Raw genomic sequence first — 27,032 nt, 5'->3', positions numbered from 1 at the left:
TCTCTCTCTCTCTCTCTCTCTCTCTAATGGCTTCAATTTCTAGGGTTTCAAACCCTAATTTCTCATCCTCTTCTTCCTCTCATAAGATCAGATCTACCGAACCAAAGGTTTCGGTTAATTTCCCTACTAGATCCTCGATTCTAAAAGGAATTTCAACTTCTAAGCTATCGATTCGAATAAATCATGTCAAGAGGAGCTCGTTCATGTAAGTTTTTTTTGTCCTCATATTGTTTTTTATCTCTTTGATGATCGATCTACTCGCATGATTGTCTGATCTTTCTCGTTATCGTCGGATCTTCTTTTTCCAACTCTTCTCCAGTTAGGATCTGTTAATTTTTTGTAGATCTCGTGATTTTGACTTTGTAATTGTCATGTATTCCTTTCCTATGTGGTTTGATGTTTTTTCCTTTATTGATCTTGAACTAATTCACTGTATTTCTTCAGTTAGAATCTGTTAATTTTTTGTAGATCTCGTGATTTTGACTTTGTAATTGTCATGTATTTCTTTCCTATGTGGTTTGACGTTTTTTTCTTCTAAGATCTTCAACTTACTCACTGTATTGCATCCGTTGATGAAGCGGCGATGATGATCTTACTGCTTTTGGTTGCATGCAAGGAAATTCAAGTCGTTCTAGTTTTTATTTTCTTTTTATATATTTCATTGATGTTTTTCTTCGTAGATCTTCAAAATATTCACCATATTTCATCAGTTGATGAATTGGCGACGATGATCTTACTCATTTTTGTTTCATACAATCGATTATTCCTTTTGAAAAGTGGAAATTTGAGTTTTTGTTCTTTTTTATTTTCTTTTTATATATTTTATTATGTTGCAGTGTAAGATGTTCTCAAATCGATGGAAATGGTGCCCAAACAAAGAGAACGACTCTTCACGATCTCTACGAGCAGCAGGGGCAGAGCCCTTGGTACGATAACCTTTGTCGTCCAGTTACGGATTTGCTGCCGTTGATCGCGAGTGGTGTTAGAGGTGTCACTAGCAATCCAACGGTAATAAGCTGCTAGTTTCTTTTTGATTGAAAGCAATTTTGTGGTCTTACTAGCGTGAAGAGTTTCAGGCACTTAGTAAGATGCAGAATATATTCCTTTTAGTAAAATTTGAAAGATTTGTAAGATGCAGACTCAGTTCCTTTTAAATTGGTTGTAACATTTGTTTTACGCCCATTGATGCAGACTCTGTTCCTTTTAAAATGGGTGTAAAGTTTGTTTCACGCCCATTTTAAGTCAAAAGAAGCATAGCCCTGCTAAAATTTGAAAGCTAATGTTTGCAAAGATTTTGATATGCTGATAATGAAGTGTGTGTGTGTTTTTTTTGGTGCATGTGCCGTATTGATGATTTTTTGCTAATGTGATTGCAGATTTTCCAGAGGGCAATCTCATCATCAAATGCCTACGATGAACAATTCAGGTATTGCCAACCACCTCTAAATTGCAATTGTAATTTTGCTTATTGAATATAAAAGTAAAATCTGAAGAATATATTTTTCCATCTGTTCTTGAGATTTACTTCATCCTTAAAAGCAACTGCACACCTGCTGAAAGGCATATTGATGCTTGAAAGCAAAAAAACTAATACTAATACTTATAGAAAAGGAATTATATCGTAATCGTTATAGTCTCTGGTACTCTGAGCGTACATTGCATGGGGGACAAGTGTTAGGAAGTTGTCACCTGTTGTTCGCTTTGCATTGGTGCATGTATTAACTAGTTGTTACATATCAATTGTATGAGGGAAATCATATAGGAGAGTTATGTTCATTACAAGTAGGCTTTTTTCAAGTGATGAGAGACTGTACTTTTTGACGCTGTTGAACCATTGCAAGGTGAAACCCTTTGACATGGTCCTCTGTCTCGTATGATTTAGTACTATCATTTTCTTATGAATTAGTATCGTTTTCTGTTGTTGTTGTTTTCCCATTGTGTTATATGGACAATTAAATATGACATTGAAGCATGAAATGTTTTCCTACAATTGGCTTGAAAGCATAGAAAGCTTCTAGCAAGTCTCCGTGTGACCATGAATTCTGCTTGCCTTGTGGGCCTGCCAATATGATCATCCCACACGAGTGGGACAAATCACCTTTACTGTGCACTCTAGGATTACCTTTACAAGATTCATCAGAATTAAGAATGCTTCCAATTGAAGAAGGTATCCATCTTATTGGCAGCTTGAAGGGGGCCATGGAAATTCCAAAAGCTTGTGTCCTACACTCCTACTAGTTGTAGCATGTAGTAATATTCTTGAAGGACAAACCTGAATTCTCGGTGCTGATGCTTCAGCTAACTGTGGGTTGCCAAGATTTGTTTGTTTTACTTGGAATTCTGTCACAACCTAGTTTAAAGTAATTACCTGATCTGTATCTTTTCCAAATTGTCACCTTGGGAAGACTAATGTGCTGTGAATGCCAAAGAAATAATTACAGTTGGCTTGTTGACTTATTCATTGGGTCAACTTTGTTTACTCACCAACTTCTCCAAAAGCTTAAGCTTTTGGAGAAGTCGGTAAGTTAACATGGTATCAGAGCCAAAGGTCTCGAGTTCAAACCTCCCGGATAGCAAAATCCACATGCGATGGTCGGCCCAAAGTGGGACCACATGTTCCACATGTTTGCCAAGTGGGCCACATGTGTGGGGGAGTGTTAACGTTTAAAAGATAAATAACTCCTTTCTCCAACAACTTAAGCTTTTGGAGAAGTTGGTAAGTTAACATGGTATCAGAGCCCTAGGGTTTGAGGCCCTAGGGACCACCTTGCAAGCCCCCTTCCTCCTCCCATCTCCTCTCATCTACTCCTTGCTACAGTAACCCTCTACAGTACCACTACAGTGACCCACTACAGTACCTTCCCCACCACCATCTTCCTTCATGACCCAAATCTACAAGGTTCTCTTTATCCGAATCTGCGGCTTCGATTCTTTCATTTTTCATCTATGTCCTAGAAGCCCACTCATGCCTCTCTCTATCTCCTTTTTCAACGGTTAGAAGCCATCAAAGAGGGAGAAAGAAAGAGGAACAAGAGAAAGAGTTTCATTGTGGTCATCGGGAGGAATGAGGCATCACCTGATGAAGAGGGACTAGGGGTAGAAGAAGAGGAAGCCGTATGTGGGAGAGGGATAGGAGCTGTAGAGGGCTGCCCTAGAGAGGGATCATCGATGATGGGAGAATCCATGGAGAGAAATAAAGAGGAAGAGTCTCAACCACGAGACAGCAAGAAGAAATAAAGCGAGAGAGAACACTGCTAGGGCATGAAGATGCCACTAGACGTGGTAAGAAAGATTGACGCGACTCCGACGAAAAAGAAGATAGAGAGGAGGCATGAGAGGGCCTCTAGGACATAGATGAAAAAGGAGAACATCGGAGCCGCGGATCTGGATAAAGGAGAACCTTGTAGATTTAGGCCATGAAGGAAGATGGCGGTGGAGAAGGTACTATAGCGGGTACTGTAGCAGGGAGTGGAGGAGAGGAGATGGGAGAGGAGATGAGAGGAGGAATGAGGGCTTGCAAGGTGGTCCCTATGGCCTCAAACCCTAGGGCTCCGATACCATGTTAACTTAACAACTTCTCCAAAAGCTTAAGCTGTTGGAGAAAGGCGTTATTTATCTTTTATACTTTAACACTCCCCCGCACGTGTGGCCCACTTGGCAAACACGTGGCACATGTGGTCCACTTCGGGCCGACCATCGCATGCGGATTTTTGCTATCCGGGAGGTTTGAACTCGAGACCTTTGGCTTTGATACCATGTTAACTTACCAACTTCTCCAAAAGCTTAAGCTTTTGGAGAAGTCGGTAAGTTAACAAACTTGACTAGGCTCCTGAGTAGGTTGAATCATCTAGCTAAAAGGAAAACCCATTAAGCTTTTGGAGAAGTCGGTAAGTTAACAAACTTGACTAGGCTCCTGAGTAGGTTGAATCATCTAGCTAAAAGGAAAACCCATTAGCTACAAATGTTGTAGCATAGACACAGACATGTTGATATATTTAAGATATATCACTATACAGATATTAATTTACATGCATATATAAAAGGAAATAATTCATTGGAATACATGTAACATATGTTGCACTTATGGTTTGAAGTATAGACCGAGAGGTATCACTCGATATGCCCGGTTTCTCGATTGGAAGATACGAAAAGAAGTCTATAGTGGGCCAAAACAGAGTGCAAGCTTTTAGTTATTATTTTATTTATTTTTTCAATGATGATCGGCAACTTTTGATATGCTTTAGGGATTTCACATTGTTAGTAGGTCTGCATTGTGCATGGAGACGGAAATTGCAAACCATCTCTTTATCCATCACATAGTAGTCAAGAAAATTTGGAGAACCCACGTCAAGTGTTTTAGCATGGCTTAAGCATTTTGTGAATCTGTGTTGTGGAATGACCAAGAGGTCCTTTGGAGACTACTTCAGGAAGTAAGCCCAAATGCCATTTTATGGGTTATGTGGTACGAAAAGAATGTAATAATCTCCTTGGTATAAGCAAGACATTTGGTTTGTTGACTTTGGACATCAAGCTCTCCATTATCAAGTAAGGATGGTGAGAAAAAGATTTTGTGGCCGACTTTCGGTTGGAGAAGTTTTTCAAAACTGAAAACTGATTTCTTCTAGCATTGTTCGTGCTGCTAGAATCATAGCTAGATGATCCCCTTCTCCACCAAATTGCATCAAACTTAGTTTCGTCAAAAGCTCAAGAGCTAACCCGAGCATGGCTGGAATTGGGTAGTTTTAGGAGTCATTTAGGAAAAATTATAAAGGCATTCTCAGGTCCTATCGGTGTAAAAAAAATTACAATGAAGTGGAAGGACCAGTGCTTCTCACCGGATTATGCACTTTCAAGGATTTATGGGGTCATTTGTTGGTGGAAGGTGGCTCATCTAATGTAATTGCTTGGGAAAAGAGGTCAAGCCTGGGTCCGTGGCAGTTAGCTAATGTTGTTTGGAAAGAGAATTGTAGATTTAGCACTTCTTTGCATTGGATTGTCTTTTAACTTTTGTACTGGGGCACCTTCACCTTGAGCCCTTCATATCTCCTTTTCTTCATTCTGAGTCATCGTCTGTTATCTTTCAAAAATGAAAAAAAGGGGCAATAAATTGTACATATCATCTGATACATTCACTATTCATCCAAAAGACATAATGTATCATCCGATACAGTGTTTCTCTTGGGCAACTTGATATGATACATATTGGATTCTGAGGTATACGATATGTACCAGAATCTGATACTGTAAATGATGGTAGTACACTATATTTTTGAAATAGTGTCATTGTTTCGTTGGTTAGGGGACGATACATAGTACATTTGGAACATTTATTTTAGCTTACGGTTCTTTTGATTCCAAAATTATCACCCCCTGAACACACGTTGAGATTCAACATTGCATACTTGTTGTTCGAGCAGTATTATTTCTTTCTTCGAGCAATTTATATTTGGGCGATGATATTTTCACCCCCCTGCAGTACGCATTCGCCCCATTATAACGTGTACAACGGGCAACTTTAACGCTTTTTGACGTCAAATCACGTTAAAAGGGGGGCGAATGCGTACTAGGGGAGGGGGGGGGGGGATATCATCGCCCTTTTCTTTTGATTCAAGAATTATAGTCGCCCTAACATGCAATGATGCAGTTGAACTTTGCATACTTATTGTTTTGTATTATTATTCTTTTCAGCTTTTGTGATTTTTATATCCGTGTCTAAACCACAACCACTAAACTTTTTACAGGCAGCTTGTTGAAATGGGAAAAGACACAGAAAGCGCATACTGGGAACTTGTGATAAAAGATATCCAAGACGCATGCAAACTTTTTGAACCTATATATGATCAAACAGATGGAGCCGATGGCTATGTATCTGTTGAAGTTTCTCCAAGACTTGCCCTTGACACAGAGGGAACCATTGAGGCTGCAAAGTGGCTGCATAAATTGGTCAACCGCCCCAATGTGTACATAAAGATCCCTGCAACAGCAGAATGCATCCCGTCTGTCAAGGAGGTTATTTCACTTGGTATAAGCGTAAACGTAACGGTAAGTTCCATTTAATGTATTCTTTGCTTAATTTAGACTTACTTTTACAAGTTTTATGTTGTCTGTGAATTTTTCATAATACCTTTGCAGCTTGCCACTTAAATTAGATTTTCCCAGAGTGCCTATTCTTCTATCAAATCTCAGTATTATGCACAGTAATTTTAGAAGGAAAAATTGGTCTATTTCTTCCTGATTGTTCCAAATGTTATTGGATTTTAAACTAATTGGAATATGCTATTTCAAAAGTCATCAGAATGGTCTCTATCATTTGAATAACAAATGTTGCCATGCTATTAAGGAAAGACTAATATTCTTGACTTTGGAGAATGACTACCTGTTTCCTTTGTCAGTGTATTGCAGTAACTGTAAACCAGTGTTTCAAAACTCGGACTCGTATGAGAACATGACCACGGTAACAGGGACTCCCGTGATTCAATTACTGACGTAGTCAATTTTGCATTTACTCAGGGGAGTCTGAGGAGTTTTAATAACTTGATAGGGAAAAACTCGTACTCGATTGACGCTGGAAATTTTTAAACAGTGCTGTAAACTTTTGTAATAATGGCATTGTATGTTTCCAAAAAGAAAAAGAAAAAAATAGAAAAGTTATCTGTTCATCAGTAACATGTTTATAACACCGGATTTTAATTTTCATTTCTCTTGTCATTATTTATTATAATTCAGTAACTATATAGCTGAGATATCTTTATTTATGCAAATATGTTTTGCATTTTTTATATGTATCCAAGTTTTTGTAATGACTGACCCCGCGAAGGGTCGGAGAAGTTATCTTGATTAAATCCTGGCTGTAGATTCCCTGATCGCAACGATCTCTTTAATTGGAGATCAACGGTCTAGATCTATGATCCTGCACCTTTCGGACCGTTGGATCAATCATTGAATCCCTCGGATCGTCAATCAAGCTCGAGTGTCAATCTCCCTTGATCTTCAAGAGATTTAATCAAGATTAACTTACTTCTCCGACCGTCCCCGCAATTTCAACTATTATTTCTTTGTCTAAATCTTTATTTATATTACCGACCCTTGGTTGGGCATTACAGTTATTCTATGATAGGATGTTGTCATAATTCATATGTTGATGGAACTATTGACTTGTCTGGCATTCCAGAGCCTTCTATTGTCTTTCTGATGTCTCTGTCTACCTTAGGAAATTTAATGAGCAGATATTCTAGAGCCAGAATTCCGGAATATAGTTACACATCTTTTAAATTCATATTCTCATGTTGAATGCTAAGTTCCATAAAATTGGCTTCTAATTTTTTTTTCTGCCATATGCAGCTCATCTTCTCTCTTCCTCGGTATGAAGCAGTCATTGATGCTTACTTGGATGGCCTCGAGGCTTCTGGTCTTAGTGATCTTTCAAGGGTTACAAGTGTTGCCTCTTTCTTTGTCAGTCGTGTTGACACACTTATTGACAAAATGCTCGAAAAGATTGGAACACCCGAAGCTCTCGACCTTCGTGGCAAGGTAAACTTTATTACTTCTACGCCATAAAGATGAAAAATATGCCCAAACACTTACTGTTTGAAGCTTTTAATGTTTATAGGCTGCAGTAGCTCAAGCGGCACTGGCATATAAGTTGTATCAGAAGAAATTCTCTGGTCCACGATGGGAGGCTTTGGTAAAGAAAGGTGCCAAGAAGCAGAGATTGCTGTGGGCCTCAACCGGTGTTAAGAACCCTGCATACTCCGACACTTTGTACATCGCTCCTCTTGTTGGACCAGATACAGTGAGTCTTATTCTTAGTTATCCGTGCCTCGTCCTAAAATAAATGCTGCTTTTTTTTCTTCTTCTTTCCTGCTTAGGCAATAATTATCATAAAAGAGTAATATAATTTCAATTTGTATCTACCGACATCTTTCAAAAAAATAATAATTTCAATTTGTTGAATGTGGATTTTATTCTCTGAGTTTTTAGGATTTTTCATTTCACAATTCAATGCTTATGGTTCAATTCAAATCTCGTGTAACTCATCATGAATCCTATTTGATGGAAGTTGTACCATCCACTCAAGCAATGGAGTGACGTTGGATTTCATGATTGTTGATGGTTTTAAAATGATCTTTTAGACTGGAGGGCAATAGTGTGGAAATGCATGTACTGTATTAAAAACACTTATTTTCCTTAGTCTTTCTACAATATTTCATAGAAGTACCATGGTGTTTTAACTTACAACCTAGTGTGTCATGTTGGAATACTGGTTGCTTGGCCTAATCCTATTTCTTTTCAACAAAGTTTGTGTTGAACTTCATAGTAAATCCAGAACTTCAAATGAATTTACAACTTCGCGATTCAATTCCTGATCTGAATTTTTTACGATTGAACTCTGATTTGTGTTCTGAGTCATTCCCACTGGAAGTTGCCACACTGAATTTTAATTGATGATTCTCACTGTCCTGAATGCTCTGAAGAGTAATCTGATCTTTATTCGGTTAGCTCATACATCATCATTTACTTAGAATGGTTGGATTGTAGAAATTGAAGAAAACTTAGCTCTATTCATATAAACTCCTGCTAAGAGCCATATCTGGCTGCGTAATCACCGGTGCCATTCTAAACGCAAAAAACTACCTGAAATCCACTCGTGGGGCTGTTCCTGTCCATTCTACTTCAGTCTTACTTTCAGTATCCCTTTTTTTTTTCTCGGTATCTGGGTTTTCAGTTTTCCACCTTTGTTTCAGGTCTCTACCATGCCGGATAACGCTCTGCAAGCATTCGTCGACCATGGAGTGGTTTCCCGGACAATCGACTCGAACTTGTCTGAAGCTGAAGGCATTTACAGCGCCCTCGAGAAGATTGGGATAGACTGGAATGAGGTTGGGTCTCTGCTCGAACTTGAAGGCGTGGAGTCTTTCAAGAAGAGCTTTGACAGCCTGCTTGTTAGCCTGCAAGAGAAGGCAGACTCTCTCAAGTTGGTCAGCTTGTAAGGTGTGGGATGCTTCCCGTCTTTCTCAGTACTAGAATAAAGCTTGGAAGTATGTTAATATCAGATTCTGCGTGTGTGAAAAATGGTCTTATGCTTGTAAGTTATCTGATTTGTAATCTCTGGATATGGTTAGTTACTAGTCTTCCATCTTGTTTTGGCCTCTGTTGTACTTGTAGGATGCGAAAATAAAAGGCTTTGAAATGTTATGCTGACATTTCCTATATTTCTTTGGCTGTTAGAATTATGATGGATTTCAATCAGGGCCACTCGTTCTAGATTCGATCTAAGCATGATCTGGACCGTTCATCTTACGTGTGTTATCATCAGATGTTCTTAATGATCTGATCGGATGATGGTTTTTACTCGTTGAATAATTCTCAAAAGAAAGTCACTTTTACACCCCCTTCTCTTCCTAAAAGACACTTAATCGCTTCTTACTTCTCCCCCGGTTATGTGATCCAAAACCCAGAAACTCCTGAGCAAAATATGCGTACAAAACCAGAGTATTCAGCTAAAAAATCATGGGAATGATATTTCCACCCCTTTTCCCCTGAGAAAAGGAATTTAATCGTATCAGTTGAGAAACTAAATTCGGTTGCACATAATGACATGGATCTATTCAAGGGCCCTTCTTTAGCCCCCCGCCGCGCCGGAGGGCGGGGGTTGGTTGGCCTCCGTGACATGCTAACTCCCCTTAGGCCTAGCAGGTTGTGGGACAAAACCTTGGTGGCTTGCTGAAGAGCCGTATGACGATGTGTCTTTTAGTAGTATTTAGTTATTTACCGTTCCCAAAAAGGTCTCGCAAGGCGGATAAAAAAGAAAAGACAAGCTGGGTTTGTGTAATTATTGGTTGTGCTCATATCATTTCCCTTTTCCAAAAAATGTGTTAGGGTTGGTATTACTATCTGCAATAACTGCACAGAAATGGGCGGAGGCTTGCATTTTTAATAGATATATACATCAATAGAGACTTTGAGAGGAGATAAGTCTAGTTTTTGGTAATTGAGCTTTAAATCGCATCCCTTAAAAAGAGTTTCAATCCACATTCCACACAACATACCAACAACACATTACTTTGTTAGCTTTAGTTTTGTTTTCCTGAACAAATCAAATCCAGTAGCAGGTAAACGCTAAAACAAAACCAATTTTCTGGAACTACAGAGCTTAAAAGAGTATTACTAACTAAAAAGAAGGAAGAAAATAGCAGCATTGACATCACAGGTAGAGAAAATTGGAAGAACCAGAATTACAGACCATTAGAAACCCATTTACCTGCAACCAGATACCAGCATATCCCAGCATTCAGTTGACAGAGAGCTGCCTTCGTTTGTACCGCACCATCACCTTCCCCTTTACGCCCACAACCATCGCATTCCAGTCTATTTCTGGAAAAGGAGAGATCAGCTCCATCTCAAAGTTCCTCAACAAATGACTCCATATCGCCTTTATCTGCAAGTAAGCAAATGGCTCCCCAAGACACCCATGCCTTCCGCCTCCAAACGAGATATATGAAAATGCTCCAGCACCCTTATCTTCCTCTCTCCCAACTGCAAACCTGTCGGGGTCGTACCTGTTTAAGTATAAAAGATTAAATAACACCATCTCCCAACACCTTGAGCTTTTGGAATAATTGGTTGTTTGACATGGTATCAGAGCAAGGTCTTGGGTTTAAAACTCCTTGATATTAAAAATTCACATGTCATGGGGGCCACATGTGTCACGTGTAGGCAAATCTAAAAAGAGGAGCCACACGTGAGGGGGGAGTGTTAAAGCATAAAAGATTAAATAACGCCATCTCCAATAGCTTAAGCTTTTGGAGTTATTAGTTGTTTGACAGTACCTATCGGGATCGTGGTAAATATAAGGAAGCCTGTTGGCAAAAGCTGGTGAAGTCGCAACGATATGACCCTTTGGGATGTCATACTCTCTCCCTTCCCTGGTCTTCACTGTAAAATCACTGTGCGAGCTACGTAAAAGGAGTATCAAAGGGGGATGAAGTCTTAGGGCTTCTTTTATGCAACGATATAGAACATCCATTTCTGATAAGATATCATGATCAATCTCATCTCCATGCTGTTTCATTAAGCTTTTCTGTTCTTCCAAAGCTGATGAAAGGTATTCTTTGTGGCGGAGAAGGTAGGCCCCGGTCCATGTGGAAGTAATGGAGCTGGTGTGTTGACCGGCGAAGAGGGCAGCAATGAGGAGGCCGGTGACTTCGGAATCTGTTGTCGGGCGGCCATCTTTGTACTTAGATTCAATGAAGCACTGTAACATGTCATTCTCTGATTTACCAGCTCGCTTGCGAGAAGAAATGATTTTGGCAAAAATTTCTGCAAGTTTCTTCCGGGCTTGGTCACGGCGGCGATGAGCAGGGATGGGGAGATATGGGAAGATGACACTGATGGGGAGCATGCCATTGTCGAGGTCGTGAAAGAGGGCAGACACGTCTTCGAATAGTTTGTCCCTCACCTCCCTTCCCAAGAGACATCTACTTGCTGTCAATATGATGAGGTGCTCCAGCTCATATTTCAAGTCTACTTCCCCGCTGTCACCCCACTTTGAGAAGTATTCCTACAAAGTTCAAGGAGAACACAAGCAATCAGAATCAGAAATTCATTTTTTTTTTGTTTTGTTTTTGAAAGGCTTCAGAACTAGAATCTTCGACCAACATGCTATAAAATTGCCAATAAGAATTGTCAGAACTCCAATAAGAAGCCTAAATAAAAAAAAAAAGTTTCATTACATGAGCTTTTATGAGCCAGTTTTTATGTACACATTTACACTACACCCCTTTTTTTCTAAATGTTATAAACCCAAAAAAACCACAGGAAAGAACAGACACAGAACAGTCCTAACATCACAAAAGTACCACTGAGGAGATGAAGACTGAAATCAGTGACGGCCAACTAAATTTAACACACCAACACTTTCTTACAGCTATATAAACCAGTATAAATCATAAAGTAAATAAAAATTAACAACCCTACTAATGAGATGAAAGCGTGAGATACACCATTTTCACAATAATTATGTGTAGAATATGCATGTCAAATATATATATATATATATATATATATATATATATATATTTTTTTTTTGAATGGTTATCAAATATTAACATGACAGGAAAGCGTGATTAACTGATTTTCCATGCTCCCCAATAGCTAAGGATGTATTTTAAATGTAGTTCGTAAGTACAAGTAATTAGACGTTCTATCCCTTTAAGTGCATGGGTTGACACATATATTACAATCTTATAACTTAAATGTAGAAAAGTCAGCATCTGTTTTCTGGGTTTTCCATACTGTTTGTTCCAAGCACCTTGTCCTCGACCAACACTTGCACTCGTGCAGTGGTTTGTCCAGGTTTCGTAGTGTTGGGGGTTTGTATCCATGAATCAGAGTTCCAGATCACTTGGGTTGCTTATTTAAAGTATTAAATAACCATGACTTGTACCACAAAGAATTTTGCATGATCAGAAAAGAAACTGATGCGCCAATAACAAAAATAAAAGTCCAAGAGTTGATGGGTAGCTCTTGGTTACAGATTTCAACAAGATAATCCAAATCTCGAATCGAAAAAAAAAAAAAAAAAGTAATTTACTGCACAAAATCAAACATTCACCTTTAGGTTGAGAATAAATCCAAGAATACAAATTAAAGAAAAACTGTTGCAAATAGATTGAAAGCTAGGTTTATTAAAACCGTAGCTCCTATCCGATGAATACCTTGCAGAAATCAACAGCAGAAAGGCTCTCAATGATTGGAATTTCCTCCAAAAGATTTTAGATGTTCATGCAAAAAAAGATACGAAGCAAACTGAAATTGATATGCAGTAAACTCAGAAAAGGAATTACAGCTTAAAAACCCAAGGAAAAGCAGCCATCACAGTGAAAAAAGAAATCCCTCATATATTTATTTTACCCCATACAAGCAGAATTAACCACCGGCAAAAATATGATCATCCCAAATGAATTCTATAACTTTGGATCAAAATAGCAATAATATCAAACCCAATGAAATAAAGGGAACAACAACCAAACAAATACCTCGGCCTCGACAACCATCTGATCTACATATCCCTTCAACTTGGTCACCCTCAAAGATTCAGTGAAAAACCGAAATTGCTCCTGCCGCACCGAATAGTCGACGTCAAAAACGACGCCTGGCCCAAAAGTGGGTACATTAAACTGATACACCTCTTGCTGGCTAAGATCGGACTCCGATGCCTTGAAAAAATGTGCTGAAACCTCTGGACCAATGAAGAAGGTGATGTTTTTATTCAACAAATTCAATGTAAATACACTCCCAAGTTTTGGATATTCTTCCCTAAGCATCATGATTGGGCCTTTCATGAAGCGAGTGAGTCCCCCAAGAATCGGCCATGCCTTGACAGTAGGAGGCAGGCGTTTTCCAGATCTATAATTCTTAATCAAGGAAAGAAGTTTCACGACGACCAATGTGGCTAGAACAAGGAGACAGGCATTCAAGAACTTACTCTCCTTCAAAAAATCCATCACTAGCAAGCAAAGATATCAGACAATTAGAAAGAACTAGAATAATAAAATAGAGAATCGACTGAGAATTAGGAAAGATGAGAGAATTTCATAAAAGCTTTGCTTTGATGTATAAGTCTCAGAAAATACAGGAAGGCCTTAGTAGATGAGCTACATAGAGAGCAAATAATCATGGAACTAGAAGAGAAATGTCTCAGACCTAGTAAGCACTACAATCTAAAACACTAGAATTACATAAGTGAATGACAAAAAACCCTCAATATCCGAAAATTCGCAAGCAAACCTGTCAAACTTGCAAGAAAAGTTAACAAAAAAGAGTCCAGATCTCATAAAAAAACAAATGTCTCGGATCTGGGAAGCGATGCAAGCTCAAAAAACTAGAATTACAGAATCTAATGAGAAAAAACCCTCAATATGCGAAAATTCGCAAGCAAACCTGGTAAAATTGCTAGAAAAGTAAACAAAAATAGTTCGGATCTCATAAACAAACAAATGTCTCAGATCTGGTAAGCTCCACTATCTCAAAAACTAGAATTACAAAATCTAATGACAAAAAACCCTCAATATCCGAAAATTCACAAGCAAACCTGGTAAAATTGCTAGAAAAGTAAACAGAATGAGTTCAGATCTCATAAACAAACAAATGTATTACATCATCTGGTAAGCACAACAATCTCAAAAACTAGAATTACAAAAGCAAATAACAAAAAAACCCTCAATATCCAAAAATTCGCAAGCAAAACTGGTAAAATTGCTAGAAAAGTAAACAAAAAGAGTTCGGATCTCATAAACAGTCAAATGTTTCAGATCTGGTAAGCACTGCTATCTCAAAACCTAGAATTACAAAATCTAACGACAAAAAACCCTCAATATCTGAAAATTCGAAAGCAAACCTGGTAAAATTGCTAGAAAAGTAAACAAAAAGAACTCAGATCTCATAAACAAACAAATGTCTCAGATCTGAGAAGCGCTACAATTTCAAAAACTAGAATTACAAAATCTAATGACAAAAAAACCCTCGATATCTGAAAATTCGAAAGCAAACCTGGTAAAATTGCAAGAAAAGTAATAAAAAAGAGTTCAGATCTAATAAACTCTCAAACGATAGCTAATTCAGTAAAAAAAGAAAAAGAAAAAGAAAAATCGCTCAACTCAAATCTACATACACAGCTACAAAGAAGAAAGCGAAAAGAAGACGAAAAATCTCTATAAAAAAGGCGATGATGAAAATGATAACAAAATCGGCACCAAAGCAAACCTGCTGACTGATTCGAGCGATAAAACCACCAAAAACCCTAAGCCCGAGCGAATTTCACAAGATAAAACCTGCAAAAAAGTGTATAAAAATTACATTAAAAAGTTCGGATCTCAGAATTTGTAATAACAAATCCAATGCAGCATTAAAAGAAAAAAAAAATAGAAATCAGAAGCAAAAGAGTCCAGTTCAGATCCACATGCCTATGAAGATTCAAAAGGGAAAACAAAAACGAAAACGAAACCCTAGAAAAAGTTAAACACGAAAAGGATGAGTAGAAAGGAGACGAACCTTGTAGCAGTGTAAAGAAGAGAGATGTGACTGGTTAAAATCCGAGCATGTTTGAAGAGAATATCAGCTGCATTTTTCAGATGTTGCTTTTGCAGGCGAGAGAGGGAATTACGATGGGAAAGACGGAGATGTTCGGCATTTAAGCGATGGATTTTATACGGTGGGCCCCGAGGCGGATACTGTTATCACTGGCAACCAGGGAAAAAAAAAATATTAACTTTATTGGGAGCTGGTTTTTTCGCCCCGCTGTAGGATAATGCGCCCCACCCCCCAGTATTCGTACAAATGTACAATAGTGCGCCCAAAACCTTGCAATGCTAGTTTATGCCGCGGGTTTGTTAGCTCACAGTTTTATTTCTGGTTTTGGTGCATCCTTCTGTCACGCCCACCTGTCTCTCGTGCTCTTCTTTTAAAAGTATAAAATTATATTTTACGGTTTGCTAGGGACCATCGCTCAAGGCATTTCGCAGACCGGTTGTTGAAAGAAAGCACAGCGACCTGTCTGCGAAATGCCTTCTACGATGGTCCCTAGCAAATCCCATCTTAATATATCTATTAAAAATTATCAACTTGCCGAGTATCGGTGTCAAAACCTGAGTTTTTTTTTTTTTTTTTTAAAGGGAAATGCTTTCCCAGGTGTATTTGGTTGCACAAAACCCAGGATGGCTCAGGGGTTTTGCTTGGCATTTAGGTACCACATTCATGGTTAATAGTTGCATGTTTTGTGATGTCACTTGTCCCCTCCTTATAATATCCAACCCAAAATCTCCCTCCCCCCCCCCGGGGCCCTTTCCTCCATCTGTCTTCTCTCTATGTTGGTAATGACACCCCTACCATTACTCTACGAGGTTCACAACCAAACAATATTACTATTCCCCGTGGTAAGTTCCAGGCAAATCAAATTACTGTCTCCTCATTGTTGACTTGTTCCACTACTCTCTCAGTCTAAGCAGTGCAACCAAACAAAGAATAGCAACCTCCAACACACTTGATTGGAACAGAAAAAGAAGGCTCTAATTACACGACTTCACTAGAAGAACAGTTTGGTATGAAATCAGTCAGTTTGGATGCAAAAGTAAGCCACATGGCTTTTTGTGAAATAGCCTAAAAGATCCCCTTCAAATAAACATAATGAAAACTCTCTCTCTCTCTCTCATATAGCCAATCACCTAGGAGAATCCCTATCCTGGAGAAACCCACTACCCTAGAATTAATGAACTACCCACTACCCTATAACAAAATACCCATTGCCCTAGAATGAGACATCTACTACCCTAAAATGAAACAATCAGTGATATCCCTAACATATCCAAAACTTTGAAATACCCTAGAAGAATCACTGCCCCAGAATGGTCTACTTCCTATTCTAGTTAGAAACCTACTAACTTAGAACCAAGGTTTTTAATTTCGGTTTCGGTACCGATTTCAGACCCCACCGAAATCCAAAATTTTGGGCCACAATCTCGTAATAATTAAAAAATATTGTTTAATTAATTCCGAAATTTCGGCTGAAATTTTGTGACATTTACATTTTCTCGAAATTTCCTTGGGCTGGGTTGGGTTGAGTTAGCCTGATTTTGGCTCGGGTTGGGTTGGGTTGGCATTTCCTTGGGCTGGGTTGAGGTCATAGGCAACCTGAACCTGACCTCCATCCTCTAATTGTATCGTGATTTCTTAGGGTTATTTATTTATTTTGTATTTTTCTGTTTGGCTCTTGGTTAACCCAAACCCAATCGGACCCGTGCGATTTGGAAAAAGCAGGTTAGATGGGTTGAGAGCATGGTTTTCAATTTCGACCAAAATCTGAAATTTCAGATTTCCTTCGAGAATGAAATCGAAATCGGGTATACCCGAAACGATGGTATTTTTTGGCTGAAATTTAGAAATTTTGGTCGAAATCCGAAATTTCATATTTCAGTCTACAACGAAATTGAAATCGGGTATACCTGAAACGATAATTTTTTTTGGCCGAAATTTTGTTTTCCTAAAATTTTGCCTGAAAATCAAGCAAAAATCTCAGTCTTATAATTTAAATAATATTTTCTCAAAATTTCAGCAATTTCAGCCGACATTCCGTACGAAAATAAATAATGTTTTTTAGCGTTTACGGGATTTCGGCGGAGACCGGAATGAGTACCGAAACAGAAATTTAAAACCATGGTTGAGAGATTTAGAAGTGGGTTGGTACAGAGTTGCCATCCTCTAACCGAGGCTCAGGTTGGGCCAGTTTAGGGTTGAGGGAATGCTATCACGGGTCAGGCTAGATCCAAACCGAGCCGAGTTGCATTACTTGACCCAATACCCTATGAGCACACACCCAGTGCCATAGATTTGGATAAATAATCTTAACATCACCATGTGGTGTCTTGCAATTGCAAGCAGTGCGTGCCATTTTGGATGTTCTGGACCGTTTATGTGTTGGATTTCTAGACAGTGCAACCGTTTATCATCATGCAAGACGAAACTCGACCCTTTATCCATGAAATGCTTGGATTAAAGATAACAGAAATGGTTTCAGCACTCCATTGTTTTGATAAGATAAATGGATGTGGATAAACCTTCACCAATCTGTCCATTTTTTGCCTCCATAGTTCGAAGGGTTAGGATAATCCTATGAAACTGATTTTTTGGGCACACCCTATCTATGTGAGCTTCTTGAGAATGGTAAAATCCTTCTGACAGGCCTTTGAATGCTAGACGATGAGATGCTTCATGCATCTTATCAAAACATTGCAGTTTTGATATCATTTCTGATATTTGAGCTAAGGGCAAATATGTAAATTGATACATAAGCAAGTTGGAGGGATGTTTTGGGAAATATTTATTAAAGACATAAGGTTATGATATATTAGGGGTGCAACTCGAGTCGGGTTCAACCTGAAAAATCAAGGGTCGAGTTGGGTTGTGTTTGAGTTGGGTCGGGTTCATGTTGAGGTGTCGGGTTGACCCAACCTGAATTTTAAAAAGAAAAATTACCATTTTTTTTGGTTTTGGCTTTTTAGAACATAAAAACCCAAGGGGAAAGATATCACCATAGTTGGGTTCAGGTTGAGATATTAATTTTTTGGGTTAGGTCGTGTTATCCTACATCGGGTTGAGAGTCGGGTCATGTCTGTTTCGGGTTGATGGTTTAGAGTTTCGGGTTGGGTTCAGGTTGGTTTCAACCCTTCAACCCGACCCAAGTTGCACTCCTATGATATATTCGACAGCCCCATCTAAGGCAAAAGAGTAGTAATAAATTACACTAGAAGGAGCTGTCCCTCGAGTTAAAAATAGAGGCAAATATATCACTTCCCTAAATAATTAGGGCACCCAACAACGAATGAAACCCTGGCCCACATAATCTACTGCCCTCACCGGCTTAACATCAGTGGGGAAGCAACTCTCAGTCACTGGATAAATGGACTAATTGAAGGTCGGGGTTTCAAGGTTGTGGCTTCTAAGGAACATATCAGATCATCTGGGCCAAAACTGATGATCTCAACCGTTCATTCAGTGGGCCCATCTGCCGATGGGTTGATGACCAAAATCAAAGGCATGAAACCGTCTTAGCCCTCTGATTTGATTTGATTTGATTTTTATTTTTTGAAATTTACAGTTCTATTTTCATCAGGTAACTCTATTGACAAAATTAGAAGGTTAAGAAAATACGTCATCACTTTCCTTTTTTAGCATCTAGTTGGAAATGACCAAAATACCCCTACTTCCTATAAACAGGTTACCTAATAAGATTAGATAAACATATCACTACTTTCTATTTATGCATCTCGTAATCTCCTCCTCCCTCCCTCTATTCTTCTTCAATTTTCACTCTATTTATTCAATTCATTGATTCTTTCCACTATTCAATGAATTAAGACAAAACCAACCCACCTCACTTACCTCATTATTCTTTCTCTCACTCCTTAGCACTGCATTCAGGCAACCTTTCTTCTTCTTCTTTTCTTCTTCTATACACTGTTTTTCATAATGGAAAACATTAATGTGATTACAAGACCATCTCTATTGCCATACATGGATTCTTTGGAAGGAACAAGAGTATCCATCAAAATTCACTCTTCCACAATGGAACAAATGGTATCTTACTATCAAGTTATCAACGAGAGGGAGCTTGAATACCAGGAAGAAGTGTTTTCATATGATCTCTTCAAAGTTATTCAAACTCGGACATGTTTAATGTTGGTTAATGAGATGCTTTCCTGTTTCAACTTTTCGCAACAGAAACGCGAATACCTTCAAGACCAATTGGTTCCTCTGTGCATCCAACATGGACAAAAAGCATTTAAAGTGGGCCGTATGAATCTGGAACTATGGTTTGATGTGGAGGAACTTATTACAGTTGAGTACCGCGAAGGAGAAGAAACTGACTGGGATTTGATGGAATCCATGAATTTCGATCATCGGATCGGGTTCGGAGGGGTCCCGGCATCGAGATTATCAATCGAGACGTTAGGGACTAGGATTTGGGAAGGGAATGATTCCGGGGAGAGTTGTATGGTTTGTTTGGACGAGTTTACTGTGGGGATGAAGGTGAAGAGTATGCCATGTTCCCATATGTTTCACGAGGCGTGCATTGTTGAGTGGTTAGAGAAGAGCAATATGTGTCCAATATGTAGATTTCAGATGCCAACTTCGTCTGTTTAGTTGTATTGATTCTGTTGATTACTTGTTGGTTATTCTTTAATTGTATTTGATTACTTGTTTGTTATTTTTAAAATTGTAATTGAGAATTCTTTTCGTATTAGATGTTTTACAGTGAGAGATGTATGTGCTTGTTCTTTCCAAACAAGTAGTGTAAATAAATACCCATTACAATTGAATCGAATCTGAACCGTTAATCTTGAGTCACCGGGTCTTATTTTAAAAAGGATCCTGTATGAAAACAATCTTGAGTCTTATTAAGATTAAGATCCGTTTGTTTTGGATTTGGAAAACTGATTTTGAGTCCATAATTGATTATTTGATTAAAACTAAAACACAATTTTGGATCAATAATCAGTTTTGGAAGTGAATCCAATCAATTAAGTGCAACTGATTTTTCTTTCTCAACCAATTTTAAAAAGTTACCAAAAATGTAGTGGATCCACTAAAGGGCCCTTTTCTTGCTCTTTATGCAAGGGCGCCCTTGGCTCTATCATTCCTCCCTTTTTAATTCTTACATAAAAGAGATCTTCAATTTACGACAATATTCCTCCGGAAAAATTTTCCTCTAAAAATGTTTTTCTTGCCATCCCAATCAGGGGGGCACTTATGAAAATTCAGGTTTTAACGTTTGTACGGTTAGTTTTGTTTTAAAAAGAACCCGCATGGAAACAATCTCAAGTCCTGTTAAGATTAAGGTCCGTTTGTTCTGGATTTTGAAAACTGATTTTGAGTCCATAACTGATTATTTGAAGCAGTGGAGCCCACCTATAAAAAAAATGGGCCGAGCCCTTAAGCGGCGGGTCTAGTATCGGGTCTAGTATCTGTTACCTTCAGTAGCACATTATACATAGAGGTGCAACTTGGGTCGGGTCAACCAAAACACGACGGGTTCAACCCGATTTTGGCTCGGGTTGGATTGGCATTTTCTCGGGTTGGGAAAAGCCAACCCGATTTAGTTTCAGGTTGGGTTAGGGTTGAGGCCTTGGCGACCCGACATCCTTCCTCTAATTTTATCATGATTTTCGTTAGATTATTTTTTTTTTCTTGTACTTTTTCTGTTTGGGTTATGGTTGACAATCCTCAACCTGAGGCTCAGGTTAGGGTTGAGGGAATGCTAACTCGGGTTGGGTTAAGGGCTGGCCTCAACCCGACCCAACCTGACCAGAGTTGCACCCCTAGTTGTACACCTTAATGGAGTTTAATAAATGACATTTGCATTCCCCTGTTTTGATATGTGTAGAGAGAGTGTGGAGAAAAGACAGAACAATAAAAAAAAAAAGACCAAAAGATGTGTATGAAGCCAACACTTAACGGTTTTCATCCCTGGGAAAACCTCACACAGCATCTGATGGTCCTTTCTAAAATCAGGTAAAAGCGATCCAAACAATTCAACAAGGCAAACCCATACTTGCATACCATCGGTTTGCAGGTAAGTGATACATTTGTTTTTGAGCCACGATAAAATATGTGATAGTTTGGCTTTTCATATGTAAAAAGTGAGGTGTTCTAGCACAGCACTGTGTTGGTGCCCAAGTACCCATTACAACTGCCACGGCTGTTTTATGTAGGAAGGCACGAAAGCCTTGTAAGAAAAAAGAAATGCATAGAAGAGCTTAAACAACCTCATGTAGATTTATCTATATTTTTTATTGGAAACATCAAAATGCTTATCAATTTGATCACTGTGTACATGAACCTCAAACCTCACAAAAGTGAAACGCCTTTGTTATATTTTCTAGCATGTAAGGTAGTACTTTAGCAAGTGTTTACCAGTTTCATTGTGGTCTGTGAAGCCAAGAAGAGTACAATGTTTGATACAAAGCCAGCAAGTATGAGGAGTCAAATCTTAAACAAGAATTTATTGACGGTGATGAAAAGTAAACATCTCATGTATACATCTACAAGTTCTTGACTACATAATATGCAAGTATATTATGTTGGTTTTACTAAGCAAACCCTTTTTATAACAATTCTCTTGTCTCTGAAAAATAGGGTCACCTTAGATATATGTTTTTCTTGCAATACAAAAAGGGTCTTAAGGACTACAAAAATCAATGGTGAGACTTGTGAAAACCAGAAAAATCCCTAATTTCAATCAAAAGACTAGGTTCATTCAATCACGAGATACTCTAAATTTCTGTTCAATCTATGGGTAGCTCGGCGGATCAACCATCCTGGTAAGGTAGTCCTTGTAATAGACTCCCAACATTTTCCATCTAATAAAAAAAAGGAAATGGAAAAAGGAACACTTTCCCTGTCTAATAATTGCAATTTTCTTTCATCTTCTCAAATTGGATAAGCCCCTCTTTAGGGATGTGCTGAAAGTTGAATTTCACATCGTCAAGGAACATCATAAGACAGTTTTATTAAGGAATACACTTCTCCACACACAAACACGCAAGCTGGGACTGCATTTTATCAAAAAAATGGTGCCTAAAATACCTTCAATTTTTACATAGAACATTACAAGGATTAAATATTCATACCTGTAAAAGATGAGTATTTGGGAGGAATTAGAACCCGGTTGGTTACCGCCATCCAACACTGACTCTGCATCCCTGCATTTGACCACTGCTGGAATGTCAAATGCATCATACAAACAGTTCAAAGAAATGCTAAGCCTCATTACATGATGTTGGAAAACGTCGTCGACACTATATCTTACAACTTGAAAAAACCCTGAGAGGCGAAATAAGGCAACTGCCCGCAAGCAGTAAACTAGTTCCCTTGCCTGTATTTAAACGTTCTGGACCGTTGAAGGTTTCGGACGATCCAAATCTTCCTGTAAAACAAGGTACAGTGTCTGATGTTTTATTAAAAGAAGCCTGAGGTACCCCATTGGTAGCAACTGATCTAGGAGATAGCAAAATATGGTGGTGATGGCTTCTTTCAAGCTACATTGAGCTTTATAATTCTTCCACAATTCCAACGCAAGTACCCGATCTAATCTGAATTTGAGCTGCTTGAGCAGATCGGTTTTAGCTTGAGAAATACGTTAGCCCTCTGATAGATGGGTAGTTTTAATAATAAAAGGGACTTTTCTCCTCAGCTTCCATTCTAAAAACCAATTTCAGAATCTTTGCTTTGAAAGGATGTTCTGAGTTTTCAGGTTTGGAGAATGCTGAACAGTGAGGGTGGAAGGCATGAATCCAACAAATCTTTTGGTATCCCCATATGCTTACAGAAATACATCAGCCAAAATACTGACTTTGAGACCTAAAATAAAAAAAGAAAACATCAGGAAGTACGAAATAATGCAGATATACGTAAGTGTTTCAGGAGGAAGTTATAGTGTATTTTGGAAACATTTAAATTTTAATTGGATGTTTTTCATGAGTGCGACCAAGGCATGAAACTAATTAGGTTCAGGGCCCATCGTAGTTTAGGAACTCAAAAACTCGAGTGAACACGGAAGTGAATCTAGTTGAGTCGACTCGGCTGAGTCATTAGTGACTTGATAAAATCTCGTTTACACATGTCACGATACTATGGTCCTGAGTTTAATTGGATCCATCTCCACCATAGTACACGTGTCACATGTTTGGCCTTTGGGACCCACACCCCTAGAAGGCCCCACCAAATAAAGCCCATCGAATAAAAAATCTCACCAATTGTTGAGAAGCCATGGGTCTGATCAAGGGCATTGAATATCAGAGGATATCAATTGTTAATCATTAACTGGATGGCTAGGATTTGATGCAACTTTAACATAAATATGAACAAAGAGTTGATGGGTAGCTCTTGATTACAATTGTCAAAAATATACTTCAAATCTAAAATCCAATAAAAGATAAAATGCTGCAGAAAAAGCACAGCAACAACCTTTCAATAGATCACAAATAAAAAAGATGGAAGTCTGAACTAGAAATAGATCTTATCTAGGTTTGTTTATAAGCATAGATCAAACCACCATAAAAATCTTGAGGGTGGACAGCTCTCTCTCTCTCTCTCTCTCTCTCTCTCTCTCTCTCTCTCTCTCTCTCTCTCTCTCTCTCTCTCCACGCAATAAGATTGATATTATTATCTGTTATTATCCTTGCCAATCTCTTGGTGATAACTTTCCATAGCCACAAAGATGTCGGGAAATGTAGAACATGGTCCAGTGTTTCTCTGCAGTTCATCACATGTGTTGATTCTTTTGCTTGCAACTGTCCAACCAAAATGCCTTGACCCGAAGGCAAGGCTTTAAATTTCAATTTCGGATTTTGTTGCCATGGAAACAGGAATATTTTGGTTTAGATTGGAAATTTCTGTGGAAATCCCATAAAATCACGGAAGCATATGGAAATGTATGCTAATGATAGAATTTAATGATGAAACTTTAGAAAATGCTAGAATAAGTACAAATACTCACTCAGAAATCATCAAATAAGCAAGACAACCATCCATAATGGTTTAAAAACATCGAAAACCTAGAGACATGCACTATGGCACATGTCTGATAATTTTGTACACATCAAATTTCACATGTAATTCATATAAATGTTTATACATAATACATGCACCACATTTCACATGCAATTCATATAAATAAAATTTTTGTAATACATAACTATTACACTCACGAATTTGGTTTATGCATATTGGTCTTTCGATTTTGATTTCGCTAGGGATGGAAATGGAAATATTTGGGACGTATCATGCCAGTTTCATGAGAAGAAGGCTGTGATCCTAGCAATGCGAGGATTCAGGCAAGACTTGCAATTTCATTGTCTTTCAGGTTTCTCCTAAATCTTAAACTCTATACGACCTCCATCTTCTCCCTCTCCATATAGTCATAGACTCTTAACCCATCTATCGGTCACTAGACCCGGTATACTTCCAGGAAATGCATGCACAAGACAGACTCTCCTACCCAAAGGTCATCCCAAAGATGTGTACTCTCACGTCTACCCACTCGGTATCTAACTAAAGGCTGGTACAAGGGTCTGAACACTCCTACCCAAAGGTCTTCTCTACAGCGAGGTTCCTACTCTCCTAATCCCTCCCAGCCCCTCCTATACTTTTCCCCAATTATTTTGTGCCACAAAGTGATGCAGCACCGTGAAGAAAAATTGAGGAAAGGGGAGAGAAATAGACGAAAGGGGATAGAATTAGTAGAATATTGGAAGAAGAGACGAAAATAACCTGAAGAAGAGACGAACCAGAAGAATAGACGAATTTAAGGAGAGAAGATAAGAAATCTGAAGAGAGAAGAAGAAAACCATAGTTAGAGGGAGAAGAATCTTTATTCAATAATCATCAATGTTACAAAATAAGTTGTAAAGATGCTTATATATAGGCAAATAAACAACCTAAAAGATAGAAACCTACTAAAATAAGAATTCCTAAAAATAACATGGAAAATAAAATCCTAGAGACTAATAACATGAAAATAAAAATACTAGAAACTAAATAATGCGGAAATAAATCATAGTATCTGCATCATTCTCTCCCGGTTGAAAAAGAACTCGCCCTCGAGTTCTAGTCCACCTGGGTCAAAGATGTAAACAATCCACTGAAGTAGTAGAACGCGTAATCCGGCGGAAGCAATCATGATGTCTAACACTCGAGACAATCGGGAGAAGCATCTGCAAGGGCGGCGGAAGAAGAGGAAAGAAAGGCCCATGTAGACTCATGCGAACAGAATCTGCACTGGAGAAGTAAACTACCTGGGAAGATCACAATGTACTCCTCATGAATCGGCAAAACAGCTATGGGCAGTATCAATCCATGATCAGCATCAAGATGGCCATCTTGAGCACTGAAATCGGCGGGTTCGACCTCCATAATCATCTCAATCGGGGCATCTACTGGCACCTACTGGAGAAGCAATGCTATCAGTGTGCTCATGTAATGATATGGAATCGGCATCCTCAATGATCAGCTCGTGCTCTGTATGCTTTGGTAATGCTTCAACAATCAGGTCACTCGTCTCTGACTCATGACGGTGCTCGATCGACTCTATTAATGGATCATCCTCACATGGCTCGGTCACAATATCAGTCTCTATTGTGGAAGTGTCAAAAACTCTCTCTAGATGCTTGGCAATCGGCCCTGTAGAAATCTCGAAATCGCCATGCTCATTGTCGTCGGCCTCATTAGTCACTGTACTCGGTGGCTCTATATCTGACATAACCATAGGCTCAACAACTATAATGGTCTCATCCACAATGCCAGCAGGATCACCATGCGGCTCTGCAGTAGTGGTATCAAATTCCTTCGCATGCATGTAACGCTCTTGATATCTGTTTTCTGCTTCAATTTCGGCTTCTCGTGCAAGACGGGCTGCAGCTTTTCGTTCACGACGAGCAGCTGCTTCACGCATCAATTGTTTTTCATACCGATATGCCCTTATTGCATAAATACTCTGTGGCTCTATATCTGACATAATCATAGGCTCAACAACTATAATGGTCTCATCCACAATGCCAGCGGGATCATCATGTGGCTCTGCAGTAGTGGTATCAAATTCCTTCGTATGCATGTAACGCTCTTGATATCTGTTTTCTACTTCAATTTCGGCTTCTCGTGCACAACGGCCTGTGGCTTTTCGTTCACGACGAGCAGCTTCTTCTCGTCGAGCAGCTGCTTCACGCATCAATTGTTTTTCATACCGATATGCCCTTATTGCATAAATACTCTGTGGCTCTATATCTGACATAATCATAGGCGCAACAACTATAATGGTCTCATCTACAATGCCAGCGGGAACATCATGCGGCTCTGCAATAGTGGTATCAAATTCCTTCGCATGCATGTAACGCTCTTGATATATGTTTTCTACTTCAATTTCGGCTTCTCGTGCACGACGGGCTGCGGCTTTTCGTTCACGACGAGCAGCTTCTTCTCGTCAAGCAGCTGCTTCACGCATCAATTGTTTTTCATACCGACATGCCCTTATTGCATAAATACTCATAAATTCATCACAGACCTCCTCCCATCGACGGAATAGAGGCTCGCCTACGTAATGACGGTCCGTGATTCGTCGTATCCATAACCTCTGGGCTTGTCATTGTACAGTTTCTCTGGCTCAGTAGATGGTCGTGGTATATGGTCGCTTGGTGATCATAGCTGTAGTACTCATGATATGCATCCAAAGCATTGATCCACCGTAGACATACAGTCTCATAATAGCTATAGGGAGTGTGGTCTTCGAAATATTGATCTTCGTACCCGTCAAAATATGGAACATAGGGCGGAGCCATTGGGATCGGCATCGAAAACTGAAATCAACCATTTGATTTGTTTGCCATGTCGAAAGGAACACAACATCTATCGCGGATTTGAAATCGAACTCCTGGATAGCTCGAATTAATGGTCGGACCAAAACGGACAGACGCCCAAAGTTGATCGTT

General features: G+C 38.9%; 4 protein-coding genes across 14 annotated transcripts in view; 2 read left to right on the top strand and 2 right to left on the bottom strand.

Annotated features, from left to right (window-relative positions):
• TRA2 (Aldolase-type TIM barrel family protein) lies at nucleotides 1-9,212 on the top strand. Its single transcript, XM_077394095.1, has 7 exons — nucleotides 1-205; nucleotides 837-1,008; nucleotides 1,377-1,426; nucleotides 5,742-6,042; nucleotides 7,342-7,530; nucleotides 7,610-7,792; nucleotides 8,745-9,212. The coding sequence occupies exons 1-7, from the start codon at nucleotides 27-29 to the stop codon at nucleotides 8,988-8,990; spliced, it is 1,320 nt and encodes a 439-aa protein (XP_077250210.1). The 5' UTR covers nucleotides 1-26; the 3' UTR covers nucleotides 8,991-9,212.
• Nucleotides 9,213-10,046: 834 nt separating this feature from the next.
• LOC143889757 (sterol 14-demethylase-like) lies at nucleotides 10,047-15,207 on the bottom strand. 3 transcript variants are annotated; one of them, XM_077394092.1, is made up of 5 exons: nucleotides 15,052-15,207; nucleotides 14,764-14,831; nucleotides 13,038-13,507; nucleotides 10,830-11,560; nucleotides 10,047-10,559 (listed from the first exon to the last, which is right to left on the bottom strand). In XM_077394092.1, the coding sequence occupies exons 3-5, from the start codon at nucleotides 13,503-13,505 to the stop codon at nucleotides 10,292-10,294; spliced, it is 1,467 nt and encodes a 488-aa protein (XP_077250207.1). In that variant the 5' UTR covers nucleotides 13,506-13,507; nucleotides 14,764-14,831; nucleotides 15,052-15,207; the 3' UTR covers nucleotides 10,047-10,291. The 3 variants fall into 3 exon arrangements, with proteins under 3 accessions (XP_077250207.1, XP_077250208.1, XP_077250209.1); XM_077394093.1 differs by lacking the exon at nucleotides 15,052-15,207 and adding an exon at nucleotides 14,964-15,031; XM_077394094.1 differs by lacking the exon at nucleotides 14,764-14,831 and having other exon boundaries at nucleotides 15,052-15,198.
• A 3,858-nt stretch (nucleotides 15,208-19,065) lies between these two features.
• Nucleotides 19,066-19,695, top strand: LOC143890956 (uncharacterized). The gene has a single exon (XM_077395623.1). The coding sequence runs from the start codon at nucleotides 19,066-19,068 to the stop codon at nucleotides 19,693-19,695; it is 630 nt and encodes a 209-aa protein (XP_077251738.1).
• A 1,830-nt stretch (nucleotides 19,696-21,525) lies between these two features.
• Nucleotides 21,526-27,032, bottom strand: part of LOC143889756 (uncharacterized) — a 71,340-nt gene continuing 65,833 nt past the window's right edge. For 4 of the 9 annotated variants that reach the window (XM_077394087.1, XM_077394090.1, XM_077394089.1 and 1 more), the window contains one exon: nucleotides 21,526-22,911. In XM_077394087.1, the coding sequence (XP_077250202.1) occupies nucleotides 22,801-22,911 (111 nt within the window). In that variant the 3' untranslated portion in view covers nucleotides 21,526-22,800. The remainder of the gene's footprint in view (nucleotides 22,912-27,032) is intronic. The other 5 variants (XR_013254928.1, XR_013254929.1, XR_013254926.1 and 2 more) reach the window with 5 other exon arrangements.

Source organism: Tasmannia lanceolata, unplaced genomic scaffold, assembly GCF_043159265.1.
Source record: "Tasmannia lanceolata isolate RefF3 unplaced genomic scaffold, GAP_Taslan_0.1 ptg000013l, whole genome shotgun sequence".
Lineage (NCBI taxonomy): Eukaryota > Viridiplantae > Streptophyta > Magnoliopsida > Canellales > Winteraceae > Tasmannia > Tasmannia lanceolata.
Note: the sequence above shows the minus strand (reverse complement) of the source record. Positions and strands in the feature narration are given on the sequence as shown.